The sequence below is a fragment of the Strix uralensis genome, chromosome Z (genome assembly GCF_047716275.1).
Source record: "Strix uralensis isolate ZFMK-TIS-50842 chromosome Z, bStrUra1, whole genome shotgun sequence".
NCBI lineage: Eukaryota > Metazoa > Chordata > Aves > Strigiformes > Strigidae > Strix > Strix uralensis.
This window is the reverse complement of record NC_134012.1, coordinates 7,543,742-7,559,623: the sequence shown is the minus strand read 5'-3', so window position 1 is coordinate 7,559,623 and position 15,882 is coordinate 7,543,742. Positions and strand designations below refer to the sequence as shown.

Genomic DNA, 15,882 nt, shown 5'->3' with positions numbered 1-15,882 from the left:
TCACTATCAAAGAAGCAATACTGGATTACACTACAGATTTGTGATGCTCTGAATTTACTTCATTGCACCTTCACATCACAAAACAAATCTGGTTGTGCAAACTCAAGCAGCAACATAATGTATTTTAAATCAGCTACTAATCTAATTTTCTTAAAAAATAAAATGTCATCTTTGCCACCCAATGACAGGCCCAGATAAAGGTCAACAGTAATCAAACTGTGGCTCCAAAGTGCTCACAGTTTTAAACTTGAAATTGTATACTCACCTTGGCTTACAGGGTTGCCTTTGAGACACAAGAATCACAAAATCTCTGGGTTTATGGCCAGTGATGGGTGGAGATGTAACATAATATATTTTCTCATCTTCATTCACAGCCTGTAGGACTTCACAAGTTCTGCAAATACATTTAACCCACACATATGCAGATGCAGACCCTGATGTACACAATAGCATCTCTTATGAAAAGCATAGTACCAACATATATTCCATCCTAACATTAAGCCTACAATTTTTATGTTCAGGCAGCAAGGAAGAGAGAGGAAGAAAGAGTGAAAAATTGAGGTTTTCTGCAACACCTCATCTGACACCACCTCTCTGTCCCACAGAATTGTTAAAAGTGCTGCAAGGTGCTACAGCCATGTCTTAAAGGCGTATCTTTTGCATTCTGTCGATTTCTGTTTGGAATGACATCAGCTTGCAAGCCAAACGCTTCCTGAATGAAAACATTGTCCATCTGACACACCACAAGACAGACAGTCAGGAAACATTTGTAAAATTTTATTCAAAGTTGTGTTCTACTCCCTTTGGACCTGGGTAGGACACACTCTTTCACTGTCTTGGAAGTACTAATCACTATCTCTTGAGTTTTCACTACAAAAAAAAAAAAAAGTCAGAATTTTCCTATACACTGGCAGTAATTGATTTATTTAATTTCAGCTTCTACTGCCTCAGCAATAAGCACTGCTAAGCCAATATTCAATTTTGACCAATCAATCAGGCTTCACAGTAGTCGTAAGAAAGCTGAGATTTTTGGCTGTAGATATGGAAAATCAACATAGTATTTCTTCAGATTTCATTTGTTCCAAGCCATAAATTCAGCAGAGATTGTACATTTTCAAATATCTCTAAGCTTCCACTTTCACCCTCTGATCTATCTTTCAGAAGAGAATGACTAACTGAAAAAAGTTTCTCCTTTAAGAGAGTATTTACCAAATCAGTGTCATATCAACTCAATTCTCTCTAGTCATTTTTCTACACCATATAAGGTAAATAAAAAAACTCAAACACCTTTACAGCAATTCTGAAACCCATTCCAATTCAGATACACTTTATAAGATGCTATTTTTCTTAAAATATGCATTTTGAAGAACCCCATTTCTTGCTTTCTCACGTTGACTGTACGATGAAGCTGAGCAAGAGTGTCCTGAACAATACAAACATGAAGGAGTGCACAGCTTTGCCTTACTTCTTACAGAAAGCACGCACAATATATCTGCCTCAAATTATATGCAATTTACTAAACTTAAACCTCTTAAGATACACACGTCTAGGCATGGAGTTGTGTTCATTTTAGAAAAGGGTAAGCTCTGTCCCAGCTGTCTCTCTTGACAGTCCAGAGCAACTGTGTTTTAAAATCAGACTAAGAAGAAATTAAATTTTATTTTTAAGGTAAGAAAAAACAATCCATACTTTGACTAATGAATCTTTAATGTCAACTTTTTACAGCAATTCCTTCTTAATTAGGTAGAAAAGTGTCAACATCTCAAAAAATATTTGTATCCGAAAAGGTTAGTTGTCAGTGGATTCGAACAGTCTTAAAGAAAGGTAACTTCTTACAAGAAATGTTTGTCCCATTGTTGGCGCAATGTGAAGTCAGACAAAAGGGAGAAAGCTAGATGTGATGGTATCTTCACCTGCATTTCAACTTTGAGTGACAACACGTCACCCTCCTCATGAGTCCATATTTTTATCTGAAAAAAGTGAACAACATATTAAAACCAAAGAATTATTACTATAAATATTTTAACACTTACAAATGTTACACATTTAGGACTTAAGCAGATTTTCTCAGGAGTACCTATGTAACTATATCTGACAGATGGAAAGCATCTGAGTTCTCAAGATTATTTTTACATTAAAAACTCATACAAGACTCATCAAGACATGAGTATTCAAGATTAGTTTAACATTAAAATACAGCACAATGTAAAATCAAGTACACTGATAACATAGTGACATCACACAGTTTTAATTACATCTGTTTAGGGATAGCTGAAATAGCTTGTGAGTGGAACTGGATGAGCAGGAGGCCCGTATGACCTTCTCACACTGTGCATACAGAGTCTCTAAATACCCTTCACGCTGCAGGTGCCTTGGAAAAAACTGAGTTATTTCAGTGTATTTTTCTTCTTGTCAGGACCATGTAGATGTCATCACTTTCATAAACAACAGCAGGTCCACTTAGGAATGAAGGTAAAAGGCTCTTCTCAGCCTTGTTATAGAAAGTCTCCTCACAGAGGAGACTCCAGAAACTAACGGGGCAGCCTGAGGACCCCATGCAATTCTTTTTGTGAATTTGGCATCAGTGATTGGTGACAGGAGATTGGACTTTTTAAACCTGGGCAGGTGAGTACTAGTCTAGAATTTTAACATTTTTTTAACCCAAGCCTTTAAGCCCTTGAGCCAGGTCGAGTTACAGAAATATGACATAAACATGGGAAAGCAGGGAAAAGTAACATACAATTTATTAGGAAGGTACGGAAGAAACTTTATTAAGGTAGGTTTATGTAAAGTATCTACAGGTGATGGTTACTTAAAGCTTTCCAGAAATTTGAAACTACAGAGCAGAATCCATTGGATGTGGCTCTGGTGAGCAGGAGCAAGCTGGAATGAGGCCATACTAGAGATGAGCATCCCTGCAGTATGTGTGAGACTTTTATCAAAATAAGACAACCAAGCAACTGCCCTCCCTGCCATCTGGATTTTGGAATATATCCAGCAATCCTGCAGATTGCAGCTTTGGAGAGTTTATCTACAGATATCCACAAGGGACCAGATTTTTTACAAAAGCACTTTCTGAGCTTTAAGAGGGATGGTTTTATATGATACATGGTCAGTCCGGTAGCTTGTCTTTAATTAGTTAGTAAGAGTTCAGCCACTTCAGCTCTCTTTGTCTATGCAAATCAGTCACACACTGGCCTATGCCCCCTTCCCCTAAAATGACTCAACACTTCTCTTTCCAAAATATCTTTTTTTTCCTTCTCCCGTATGTGAAGCAGAGTACCTGGACTTGATGATACACTGAAAAACTATTTCAAAACATAGTTTTGCCTTACTTGTCCCACAGTTGCAGTATCTTGTCTTATTTTGGGTCTATTTCTAGTCATAGGCCTCACACAGAGAATTCAAAAGGAATAATACAATCCTTGCAAAAGAAGGGCTTGGCATGTTCCATAAACCCTGTATAATGGAAGAAGATGGGTAGAAGAGAGTGCTTAGAATTAGTCCCAATTTTTAATCTGATATGCTAAATGGCTTCTCAAATCCTGGAAAGTTTTAACAGATTTTCATTTCTAAGTGATACAATATTCATAAGCTTTGTCATCTCTGTTGCTTTTTTTTGCTATATCAAAAATTAACAATCTTTTGGTTAACAGAGCATTTGTTCAACAACACAGATCTTGTATGTTTTCATATTTTCACGTTTTGGAATAAGAAAAAAAAAAAACCAACATAATCCAGCAAGCATCTTGCTGAAGTAAAGTTTGGCATAAAACAAAAGGCTTACAAGCTTTAGAAACCAGCTACAGGATGCATGGATCAATATTGCTCTAAGGCACAGAAGAGAAATCATGTTGTCTTAGGAGTCTTCTAGACTTGAAAAATCACAAAACAAAGTAGGAGGTGCAGCTGTTAAGTGGACATTGGCAAGGCTAGATTACTACTATAGGCCTACAAGTCTTGGGGCTCTATGTGAAAGATCTCACAGTGCCACTTTCTACCTTCAAAAACCATCAATCAACTTGGGGTCATTCTAGTTCCAGGGAAAAGGAAACAAATCCTCTGCATATAGAGAAGCACATGCTGCTTTGCAAAACCTACCTACCAGAATATTTAATTCTAAAACACAGTTCAGTCTAATGTCTTTCTCAGTCTCCCTTCCCACAGTACTCTGCCTTCAGGCAGAGCACTGATCAGTACTACTATCTGATTCCCACTACTTGTTCTTTCAGCCTCTCCCCAAGAAACCATTTCACGGACATTGAAGAGATCTGTTTGACTGGAGATGCTGCTATGTGTGTCTATCAGAGAAGGCTGAGTAGTTGTTCTGTGCCTACTCCACTGTACAAGGATCAAGACCTGGTACAAGAGTGCAGAGAACGTAAGACCTGCAAGATGTGCATGTGCTGGCCTGCAGTGCTTAAGGAAAGACGATGTAATGTTTTGAGCTTGCAGAAAGCCTTCCTTGGAGCTGCACCTATACCAGCATTTAGGAATTCGAGCACACATCTGAATTTGACTGGAGGAGCTGTATAGGTACAGTCCAAGTTTCACTCTCACTTTCTTTACCAAAGAGCAAATCTAATACACCTAGTGTGTTAATTTAGAGGTAAGCATACAGTCACGTATGAGCACAAATGTACCCTCTGCCTACTGCTGACATCCACACTTTGTCAGCAGCCTACCTTGTGCCTGTAAGTAGATGCTAAATATGTAAGAAGACTTACTAGAATGAATGGTACACAGCAAGTGAAGCGGCCTGCGTAAGTATGGTTTGCTACCACTGTTCACTGCATACATCCTTTTGGACAAAAAAAAGGTAGTGTGCTACTCTGGATCCCTGACACTTCTTTAAGGAATATCTTTAAGGATTCTGCCAGATTCTGCAGAAATATCCAGAACAATGGAAGTGGATGGCTACTCTCCACCCATTGACAGCATCAGTGTGATTTGCATCCTACATCCTGCCTGAGATTTTGCTGGATTTAAGACGTGTACTTCGATTAGATGAAAGAACAGCTAGAAAAAGCTACTGAAGTTTTGCCACCAAATAAGGCCTAAGTGGCTTAGAGGCAGATCTTACTATCAAGACTATTTTAAGATATCGAGAAGGGGGAGAAAGTTCCAGACTCCAGTAGTACTGGAAGGTACCTGGTGGCTTGCTGAGAGAGAAATAACATCATGCTGTTTTAAAATGTCATTGTCATGGTTTGAATTTGGCTGGCAGCCAAACACCACACAGCCACTGTCTCACCCTCCCCCTGCCCGGTGAATGGGGCTTAAATTGGAGGGATAAAGGGAGACTTCTAGGTTGAGATAAAAAACAGTTTAGTAATTGTAATAAAACAAAACAATAACAGTAATAGGAAGTACAAATGGGTAATGCACAACGCCACTGCTCACCACCCACTGACCAATACGCAGCCCGCCCTCGGCCAGCAATCCTAGAATAGAAGGAAGATCCCGCCATCGCAGACCAGAAGTGAGAGAGAACCCACCTCCTTTATATACTGAGCCTAACCTCACATGATATGGAATATTCCAATGGCCAATCCAGGTCCGGCACTCCAGCTGTGCCCCCTCACAGCTTAAGAAAATTAACTCTATCCCACCCAAAACCAGGACAGTCATCAGAATGTGCATGGGTTTTGGGTTTTTTGTATGAAGTAATTTCTTCACAACATTTGGTGCTGGTCCTATTACAGGTTTCAAGCATTTAGTGTTAAGAAAGAAACTGAGATTGTGGCAGTCCCAGCGGATGCAGAAAGGAAGTTTCACATGGATAATAATACAGTCTTAGCAGAGGCTTGAAAAATAATGCTCAATGATTCAGTCTGATTGTTTAAGCTTGCTTTTTCCAGCATGAGAGCTGTCTGTCATTTATTTGCCACAACAGTGTTTACTGAAAGTTATTAACCACTGGAACAACCTACACATGGAACTGGCAACTTTGCCATCACTGGAATTCCTTATGATTTATATATGCTCTTACTCAAGTAACTTATTGACTAGATGCAAGAATCAGTAAGTAAAGTTTCATAGCCTGTGACATGCAGGAGGTCAGTCTAAAAGATTGTAACAGTCTTTTCTTGTCTCAAAACATCTCTGAATCTACATGATCTTAAAGTAATCTTAAAGTTAGTGACTGACTAACCATATTTCAGAAACCAAACCTTAACAGATATCTCTCGATAGTTTGGAAAATATGCACTGCAACTAGATTAAAACTGAGTTTTCCCAACTAAATTATCTTGTTACTGGTTTTATTAACAGCATCTTCCAACCTTAAAACTGGCTTACACAAGATTCCTTACTGATTCTGAGCTTATAACACTGGTCAGTGAACAGAGAGGTGCTTTGCTTTCGGGCTTTTGTACTTTTTAAATAGAAAAAGGGCAGAAAGAAAAATAGCTGAAAGGAAAAACGTGCATAGAAAAAGTCGAGTGGTCTTCTGAGAAAACAAAGACTGAAAAATACGGTATATAAATTGCTGCCACCCGCCCACTGGCAGTGTCCATTTGGAACCATCGCAAGTTAATGACTGCTACTTAGAAACATCTCCCATGCTGCAAAGCTGGTAAAGGCAGTGTATTACAGACAGCCACACATATTTTGCTTATCACAGTGATATGAGAAGCCCCAACAGCACTGCCTAAACAAAGATGTTCTAGTTTGGTGTTTTGCTGGAATCAAGCAATTTATCAAAACCACAGAAGCATGTCAGTTGTGGCAAAGTAAATGCCTCACACAAATGAGATGATAACTGTTTGTGTTTTTACACTCTCCTGTGTGTTGCTCAGCAAGCACAACTGATCAGTTGCTGGCAAGCCAGCCCTTCTGGGATCCCAAGTCTTGTGTTCATTCACAACCCATTCAGACCATCTTAGAAGAACTCTATGGCACTTCCAGGTTGCAAAGCACTCCAGACAATCAGAGGTTGCTTTGCAACATTTCAGGGAAACTCTGCAGTTTTGGTTTTCAGCCCTAGCCACCGTAAAAACAAACACTGCCTAGCCAATGTATTTATTTACAAACGTAAAACAATGCTTTTCTCTGCCCACCTCTTATGGTGAGACATAACTAAAGTGGCCATGTAGCTATTACACAATTATGCACTTACATCATTCAGTGTACTGGTTATTTCCCATCCTGGTTTTGCTGCTAGATGTGCCAGTGCAGCTATATTGCTGTAACTCATATATGCCTGAAACACAAGAAACATTTCTGAAAATGAAGGGGTAAAGGTACATTTCACTAAACATTGCAGAAATGAGATGCTTTTTTTCTATCAATCGCAAATATCTATTTTCCTGTAAGTGTTTTCCTTCCAGAAAACACAGTCAAGTAGTTTCTGAATTAAATACTTCCAAAAGCCAGATTATGTGCTCACATGGCTGTTGGCAAAACAACCTTAACTAAACAACAACAAAATACTACTTTTGGTTTCTCCAATTATAAAGCAGTGCAGAAAAACTGTGACCACCAGAGATATAATACAGGTAACCTCTCAGACCACTAAATTAATGGTTTTGTCCATCTTCCTCCTAAGTAATTAAAATCTACTGGAAAATTAACCTCTTCATTGCTATCAAGCTGTGGTTTGTCTTGACATCTGCTTTACACAGCAGGCTCAGAGCAGAAAAAGTGCAAATATATCCATTATTTATGCTTGACTACAGTGGATGGAGTTCTCCTTTAATCACTGCAAAAAGAGAATACAGCCTTAGAGTCCTTAATGACAGGTTTTAACTTAATATTAAATAAATCTTAAGCAAGCCATTTTTATCATTGTGAGCATATTTATATTTATTGTTTTTCAGAAAACAAATGCTGCTTCAGACAGTGGAAATGCCACTATTAACAGCAAATCACTTTTGGTACCTGGTAAAATTTCTGGGAGCCACTGAGATCTTAAAAGCAATGAAAAATTAACTACAAAAATTTGACACTGAAACAACGTTTAGGGTGTCTATAAATCCACCTAAATTCAGGTTCATCCCTATTCATTTCATGACACAGGCACATTCTGTGGCCTAGCACGTCCAAGCCAGAAACACGTATCACTTGATGCAGAGTGTCTAGGAATGAACATATGTTTTCACTTCTCCTTCCCATAGAAACAAAGTTTACACTATTTCACTGTTCATCTGTCTGTTGGCATTGCCCTGTCTCTCCCCACACTTTTATCATTTACTAAATGGTCTCCTCACAGCAATTTTTAAGAAAGTCAGTGTCTGGATAAAGAAAGAAAAAACCAACAAACTAATTCCTCTACAGAAGAATTCAGTTTTTTATAACCTGGTGACACTGGGACATAAATCTGTAGGAGATCTTACAGCTCAGCTGCTTAAGGGACCGCCTGTAAAAAGAGTCTATCTTAAAGAATTTTTTTATGTTTTGTATGAGATTTAAATCAATAGTGAAGCATCCACTCTCTTCTTTCAGAAGGAAAAAACCATTCATCTTATTATACATTTATCCATTCTTCCATGACTGTTGTACCACTTAAGTACAGAAGGTCCACTCTGGAAATGGTTATGGTCTGTACAACTGTTTTACACACCCAAAAAGTGTACAGATACATCACTTTTAATGTAAGTAGACAATAGGATATGATCCCCAGATTACCTGGTTGCTTCTCTCCCAGGGATCAGAAGGTTTGTCTTCTTTAGCAGACAGCATACATTTTCTAAAACAAAGTTCAAAGAAAAATACAGCATGAATTAGTTCTTTACACTTTCTTCTAGATATGCTAGAAACAATCACTTCTATAGGCTTAAGTGTCTTCTAAATACTTTACAAATATTTTATCACTTTTCGGTTGCAAGACAGGTTTGCAATAACTCCTTTTTCTTGCCAAGAAAGATGGGGAAACAAAATAACCTACAGAACCAAGTATTTCTGATATGAGCAGCCTCTAATAATTTCAGTGCAACTCAGGCAAAATTATTTGGAAAGTTAAGAAACATAATAGTTATGTTTGAGGCGACTTTGACTACTTAACTGTGACAGATGCACTCAACCCCCCCTTAACCAAACTTGTAGTAGTTTGGTACAGGCTCCAAAGGAGGTAAAGGCCTGAGCTGTAGCCAGGCCAGGAACTCCTATAGGAAACTGTCCTGATTTAACCAGGATAGGGTTAAGTTTCCCCAGCAGTGGGGGGGGGGGGGGGGAGCTCTAGCCGGGTTATTCAGATACCATGCAGACGTCACATCCTGGCAGGTCACATTTTTCCTGGCGCAGGAGCACGGTGCAGGTGCACTCGTGGTTTTGTACATCCTGCTTCTCACTGCTGTATTTGGTAGCTATTTTGCTCTGTTCATTGCTATCACTATTACTGTTATTGTTATTGCTGTTGTTTGTTGTGTTGCTATTGCATTGTTGTATTAAACCTTTCCTTATTTCAGTCCTGGGGCTTTGTATTTTCACTCCCTTTGTGGGGGAGGGGCAGCGGCCTCGTGGTCTCAGACCCTGGCAGGGGCTAAACCACACCACAGAAACCCACAAAGGAATAGAGTGACCCAGTGAGCACATGAGCTTGGATCACTGATCATGCGATTAACAGATAAACAGCGGGTTGTTTTTCCAAGACTCATTTATCAAGGAACAAAGAAAGTTGTGGGCACAAGGAGTCTCATGCATACCTTTCCCATCGTATGCAATCTGACTATGGGCCAACCACTCTATCCCATAAATATGACAACCTAAGCAAGCCTTCTCTGACCTCTCCCTGCTAGGCAGCATGGCTGCATGGCAGTGATCTCCCTGTGAGCTGGGATGCCTCTTAAGGTTGTTCCTCAAGTCAGAGACCTTTTATAAATGACAGATCTTTGGATAAGCCCAATTCCAGTTCTCCCTGGATGGCAACTGACCTGCACACCAGACGACTCTCCCCTTGAGCAGGGACGCCTCTCAAGAGACTCCTTACCTGAGACTAAGAGATCCTTCCTTACCCAGGGCGAAGAGACCTCTTATTCACAACAGATCCTTGGTAAATGACTGATAGCATGATGAGTTAATACTAATGAAATCCATGTAGCTAATTCCATTAGACATAAACCGTTGTCCAAGTCTGAGACTAGGGCTAGATCTAGCTGAACCCAGACTCCTCTCTGAGAAGGAGTTTAGAAAGCAAAGGGGTCCACTCTGAACCTCGTGACTCAATGGGAGAGTCTCCCTTACCTTTTTGCATCTCTGGTCTCTGTGTAAATCATTCTAGATTGATTCTAACTCGATTTTCTTTTGTATGTTTCTTCCATGTAGCAAGCAATAGAGTGAACCTTGCCAGCAAACCTTGTTAAGTCGCACTTTCACAAATTCAAATCACTTTTTGCTAATACCTTTGAAGGTGATTCTTTAAGTGATCTAAATCTCCCATTCATGACAAATAGGCGTAGTCAGCAGGATCCTAAATCAGGATTTGCAACAAATTGGGTGTAGTCAGCAGGATCCCAAATCACCCATCCACAATATTAACAAATGATCACATTTTTAGAGCATATATTAAAAAATAAGGTTTTCAAAATCACGTTCGCCTTGTAATGCAACAATACCTGGCTAGTCGAATTCTCCTTCGGGCAATAGCTCCATGGTATCGCCTCATGCCATCCTTTATAAAAAGTAAACCAGACAGTAACACATCTGATCATTTTAGGACACCCTCTAAAAAAAATACAACTAAAACCCATTTTTTTATAGATGGGCAAATGCCAGAGTTGCATTACAAATAAATAAAGAATTGTACCCTGTGCATTGGACTTTCCCCAGATTAACCTGACTCAGTGATTCACTTCTGACTTGACAATATTTCCTCAAATTTGCAAAAACAATCAAAAGAAAAGTTGTGTCACAGTAGCATACTCCTAGCAATTTTTGGGTCCTAAATCAGTGGCAGCGCACCATACACAGTCTCTTCTTTCTAAATGTGCCAACCACCAAATAAACTATTAAGCCAATTCATCATCATCTGATGTTCAAAGCACAAAGGAAGCATGGAAGAATCCCTATTCTACTGCACATGGATCTGGGACACAGAGAAAGCACTGTGCAAATGGATGTGATCTGCCCCTCAAGGTGGCAGGTCTTTCCCTTCCCTTATTGTTACTCTGCCAGGGTGGATTTTTTTGGAAGCACAGAAGTGGCTGAAGAGCATACACCACACCAAACTGCATTAAAGGTCAATAGGACTTGTTATCTTGAAGGGTATGTCACTTTGGAAAAAACTTATTTTTCTGTGCTTTTAAGAGCTGACATGTAGCTTCTGGAATAAGAAGAATCTCCAGATTAGTGCATCTCAGCCTTCTTTAAACCAAAGACTACACAATATTTTTTGAAGACATCTCTTGCCTGTTTTGTAGAGCACTGTCATACCAGCTGTCACTTCCAGTCAAACAACCACCAAAGGTTTAAACTACCTTGAGCACATAGAAATTTTCGCAGATTTGCTTGCTTGACTTTTGAAGGAATGGGTCTACATGTTTCTATCTTGATGTTTAGCTTGTGGATGGCTCTCTAGGGAGGTCTTTAAGGGAAGCACTGTTTTTCTGACAGAAGCTAAGCTGCTATGGCTTTTTTTTTGGTTTTGGAAGAAGAGTCTGCTTTTCCTTTTGGAACAGTCTGTAATGGGCAGTAGCGAACCTTACCGCCTCACCTAATACATAGGACACCTTGATTTATATGTCCAGTTGCCATCCTATGAAATGTAAGTTCACTGATGTTAAATAATCATTTAATTTCTGTCTATACTGGCTCTCTAAAAATTTCATAACTGGAGAATTAAGGTTAATGACAGGTGACATCACAGCAAATAATTCAACTATAGTATTCAAATGGCTCTGAGTGCTTCATGAACCACTTTTCAGGGAAACGCATGCTGAGATCTCCATGTCAAAGCAACCAGAAAGCCCACTTGTGCCATGGGATTCCTACAGACTTCTTTATTAACTCTATTTCTCATCTTTGTTAAGGGTTTATAAAAATAACTTTATTCACTGAACACTTGAGTCAGTTTTTTGGTGTCTGGGTGGCTTCTAGTCAGTAAAGATTGCACAAGACAGATACAAACAGGTGCAAAAGTCTGTAAAAAGCAGATTCTTCTTCCCTGCCCATTAACTTCAGAACTTCTAATGATGACTATCCTCCACTACACCTTTCAGTTTTGGATGACTGAAGTTAACAATGACAAATCTCTCACTCAAAGGCAAACATTTCATTTAGAGGTTTTCTCCTCTGCAAGAAGGTGCATTTCAGTGCACAGCCCTGTTTAGTCCTTGCTTTCTCAGCAAGGTTACAGTGTGACATGCAGTGTGCTGGGCTGGACCACATAATCTCATGTACGCATTCATCCTACTCCTGAGAATGACAGCTGACCTTTGTAGTAGGTTTGATTCTAGGGAAGGTGAGCAGCTCTCCTTTGTCATTTACAGCTTTAAAAATGAGAAACGCGCTGTTAATGTGCCGTGCTTGGTCCTTGATCCATTCTTCACAGTTATATGCCTCAACACGGACACCAACCTCCACACTGAAATAGAAGTTTAAATTAATTATTGAACTACTACAAGTGGTGCAGAAGCACCCTGAGATATACTACAAAGGGCTGCTGTACACTTTCCTGTGTGCAGGAAGCCTGACTCAAATACCTTGTATAGTACACAAAACAAATTACTCAGTCTGGACATACACAGTTCAGAAATAAAATAAAATAAAAGGTGGCACTAGATAAATAGCATTAATAAGAAAAACGAAAATTGAGCTAAGTAGCAAAATGAACACCAGTAAGCATACTGTGAGAACAAACAGCAAAAGTGATCAGGATGATATTGATTTGTCATTCAGCAGAAGCATATATGAAGGTAATTCATGTCCCTGCTGGCATCCTGAGGGGACCAAATATACCTACAGAGAAAACAGCCATAAAACAGCAATGACAGGATAACATTTGTCGCATGTACAAAGTTTGGAGCAGGAATTACTTTAGCCTCTGCCTTCTTGTGGCTTGTCTTGCTGTACTTCTTGCAACTTCTGAACATGTCCTCCTGCTGAAACAGGGCTCCACATCAGATGTGTCACACCCTTGGCATAACCAGAGGGTCTGTTGGCCCAAAGCACCATTCCTGTAGATGGAGAAATAGCCTAGCAGAGAGGTACTATCACTTTGCCAAAAGTCAGAGGAGAGTCATTCTCTGTGAGGCAAATACAACAGTATCCCTAAAACTGCAGAGGAGATAGCTTATGCATAGGAGAGAGAAAGAGAGAGTAACCATTAGCAGGCAGCATCTGTGCATGACTGGTCAACAGCCACATCACTAAACTCCAGGAGCAGGCATTCAGTGTGCCAAAATCTATGTTTCACACTTACAGTGACCATGTGCTCAACTGAAGATAAAAATTTCAGCATGGGCTGTAGCCACTTATTCCAAACTGCAACTGGCAAAGACTCACACCTGCATACACCCAAACCAAGGCTGGGAAGAAATAAATAAAACAAAGCATGAATTTTGCCAGTAACCAGCAGTAAATAGGACCCAGATCTGTCAATGATGCCAAGACAGGAAGATCCTGGCAACAAGCTGAAGCCTTCTGAAGAATCAAAGCTGTGGGACCAACTCATCCCTTGAAAATCTCTGAATTTCAGAGTTATGGTCTGAGGTTGCAGAATTGGGATTTGGTTACAAATGATCTTTAAACTGAGAGTGAAAGAGAACAATTTTTTAAAAATTTCACTAAGTAAAGAAAGCACATATAGACAGACAGATGTAGATATAACCCTCAAAGCCCCAGCTGAAAAATAATTCATTAAATAATGCAAATCCTACTGATAGTTGCAACCTGAAACCTGCAGTCAGGTTGGTGCTGGAGAAGTCAAGGAAGACGAGCAGATGAGGAGCTTTACCTATTCTGAAATGTACTGTTCACAATTGCATTGAAGACAAGGCGGTCGCCCACGACAGATGGTCCCCAGAATTTAAACATATTGACTGATTTCAGGATGGGATATGAGCGACAAAGGCGGCTGAAAAAGAAAGCAAGAGAGACAGAGCAAATCATACAGTCATGTAAAGAACCTCCTTTGTTAGGTTTGAAGTGGGTAGTGATTATAACAACAAGGTTAGCACAACCTAGAAAATAACTCTATTACACTAATTTATTCCATAACCCACGGAAATACAGTTAACATGTTCAGCTACAAGAGCACATAATTCAAGCTTCAAACATAATAATACCACTTATGTGGTGCTGTTTCATTTTCAACACACTTTACAAACACTGACTAATTAATTCTCACTGCTTGATATTATCTTCTTTTGGGGCCAGACCGTGAACCCCTTACCTACAAAGTAACCACTTACTTCACAGAGTCTCATTAATTTCTATATGACTGCATTGGGAGTAGGATATTGCCCAGTATGTAAAAATGCCAGATCATAAAGCCTTTAAACCATTAAAAGAAACCTGAGCAGAAGGTTGAGCACCAGAAACAGCGTTATAGCAAAATGTCAATCTATCTGTTCTTTTAATTATTGGTACTTTTTGCTTGTTTGTCAGATGTTTTCTGCTAGGGTTACATGAAATAAGAATAAAAAACTACTCATACAACTGCCAAATATGTAGTTGGTTTTGTTTTGTTTTTTAATTTGGTCTGGTTTACTAAATTATGTGCAGTTTGCTCTTGGTGCTGACTTGGGAAGCACATACAAAAGAGATAGAAAGATGTTGAACTGATCACTCATCAACTCAGAAACACAGGACTACTGGCTAAATTTCAAAAGCTGAAGGCACAAACACAAAAATCTTAGTAATTCTATTCCCTTTGTCCTTCCAATTGCACAGTGCATCCACTCACCCGTCTTTTCTTATTTCAGACCTGATCCTGGACTGTGTTCAATTACATGCAGTCAGGTTCAGCTGCGTGTCCTACTGGATCTCTTTGAAGTGCTTGTGAAATAGCCTATAGCCACTCTGGCAAAACTTTTCTGGCCTAGTACAGCATATTGTCTGTGCCAGGTGAGTACCCGTTCCACGAACATACTAGCAAAGCTGCTCTTTGGACAGATACAGTGGACAAACAGATAAACACCTGATCAAACCCAGCTATACTGCTAAAGGAAAAGTCTTGCAATACTCTGTCATCTACACTAGGGAATTCCAACAACCCACCACTTTTCTGACCTTCACAGATGTTCCAGAAAAAAATCTGCAGTACAGATACAGCTTAAGGCTTTGTGGAATCGGGATCTAGTTTGCAAGCTTTCCACAGCTGGCAAAAATTAGGTTTCTTCAGCAGTTCTAAATGTAGTCAAAGCCCCACTCTTTACTGGGATCTCTGTGCATCACATGAATAGGGAACAATATACAATAATGTCATTTATTTTTAGACTTTGAAAAAACATGCTCCGTCCTCATGCATGCGTGCAAAACTCCTCAGTAAGAATCCCATATGCACATCTGAGAATAGATTTTTCATCGTGCTGTTTTAAAACTTGAAAAATACAGCTTTGTAGTGTTCCTAGCTTTTAACTCAACTGCACTCTGCAAACTAATGTACCAGCATTGTTAAACGCACACAATTATCTGTAGCTAATTAATTGACTGGTACATCTTCTTAATAGACTAATAAATTCAAATGACTTTGTGATTTCATTAAGAATAATTTGCTCTTCTGATTTAAAATGTTAAATGGTGGTCTTATTTACAATGTTCACTATAAAGATGCAAACACAATTTTTGAAAATGAGAGGAACAAACCTCTCATTTAGGCCAGAAATTTGGCCTAAATACTTCATTTTTCCTGGAAAACTATGCCCTGAATGCTTTTACTGCAAGTGTAAGAAATAAGGAAGTACAGATCCAGTTCAAACTAATATTACTAATATTCAAATGGAT

At 39.3% G+C, this 15,882-nt stretch overlaps 1 protein-coding gene across 3 annotated transcripts in view; it reads right to left on the bottom strand.

Annotated features, from left to right (window-relative positions):
* The window catches only part of ACOT12 (acyl-CoA thioesterase 12), a 33,011-nt gene that overhangs the window by 2,465 nt on the left and 14,664 nt on the right, over positions 1-15,882 (bottom strand). For 2 of the 3 annotated variants that reach the window (XM_074855874.1, XM_074855876.1), the window contains exons 7-14: positions 13,892-14,011; positions 12,972-13,112; positions 12,370-12,520; positions 10,554-10,609; positions 8,629-8,689; positions 7,121-7,204; positions 1,837-1,970; positions 266-394 (exon numbers count right to left, since the gene is read on the bottom strand). In XM_074855874.1, coding sequence (XP_074711975.1) covers positions 266-394; positions 1,837-1,970; positions 7,121-7,204; positions 8,629-8,689; positions 10,554-10,609; positions 12,370-12,520; positions 12,972-13,112; positions 13,892-14,011 — 876 coding nt within the window. The remainder of the gene's footprint in view (positions 1-265; positions 395-1,836; positions 1,971-7,120; positions 7,205-8,628; positions 8,690-10,553; positions 10,610-12,369; positions 12,521-12,971; positions 13,113-13,891; positions 14,012-15,882) is intronic. The other variant, XM_074855875.1, reaches the window with a different exon arrangement.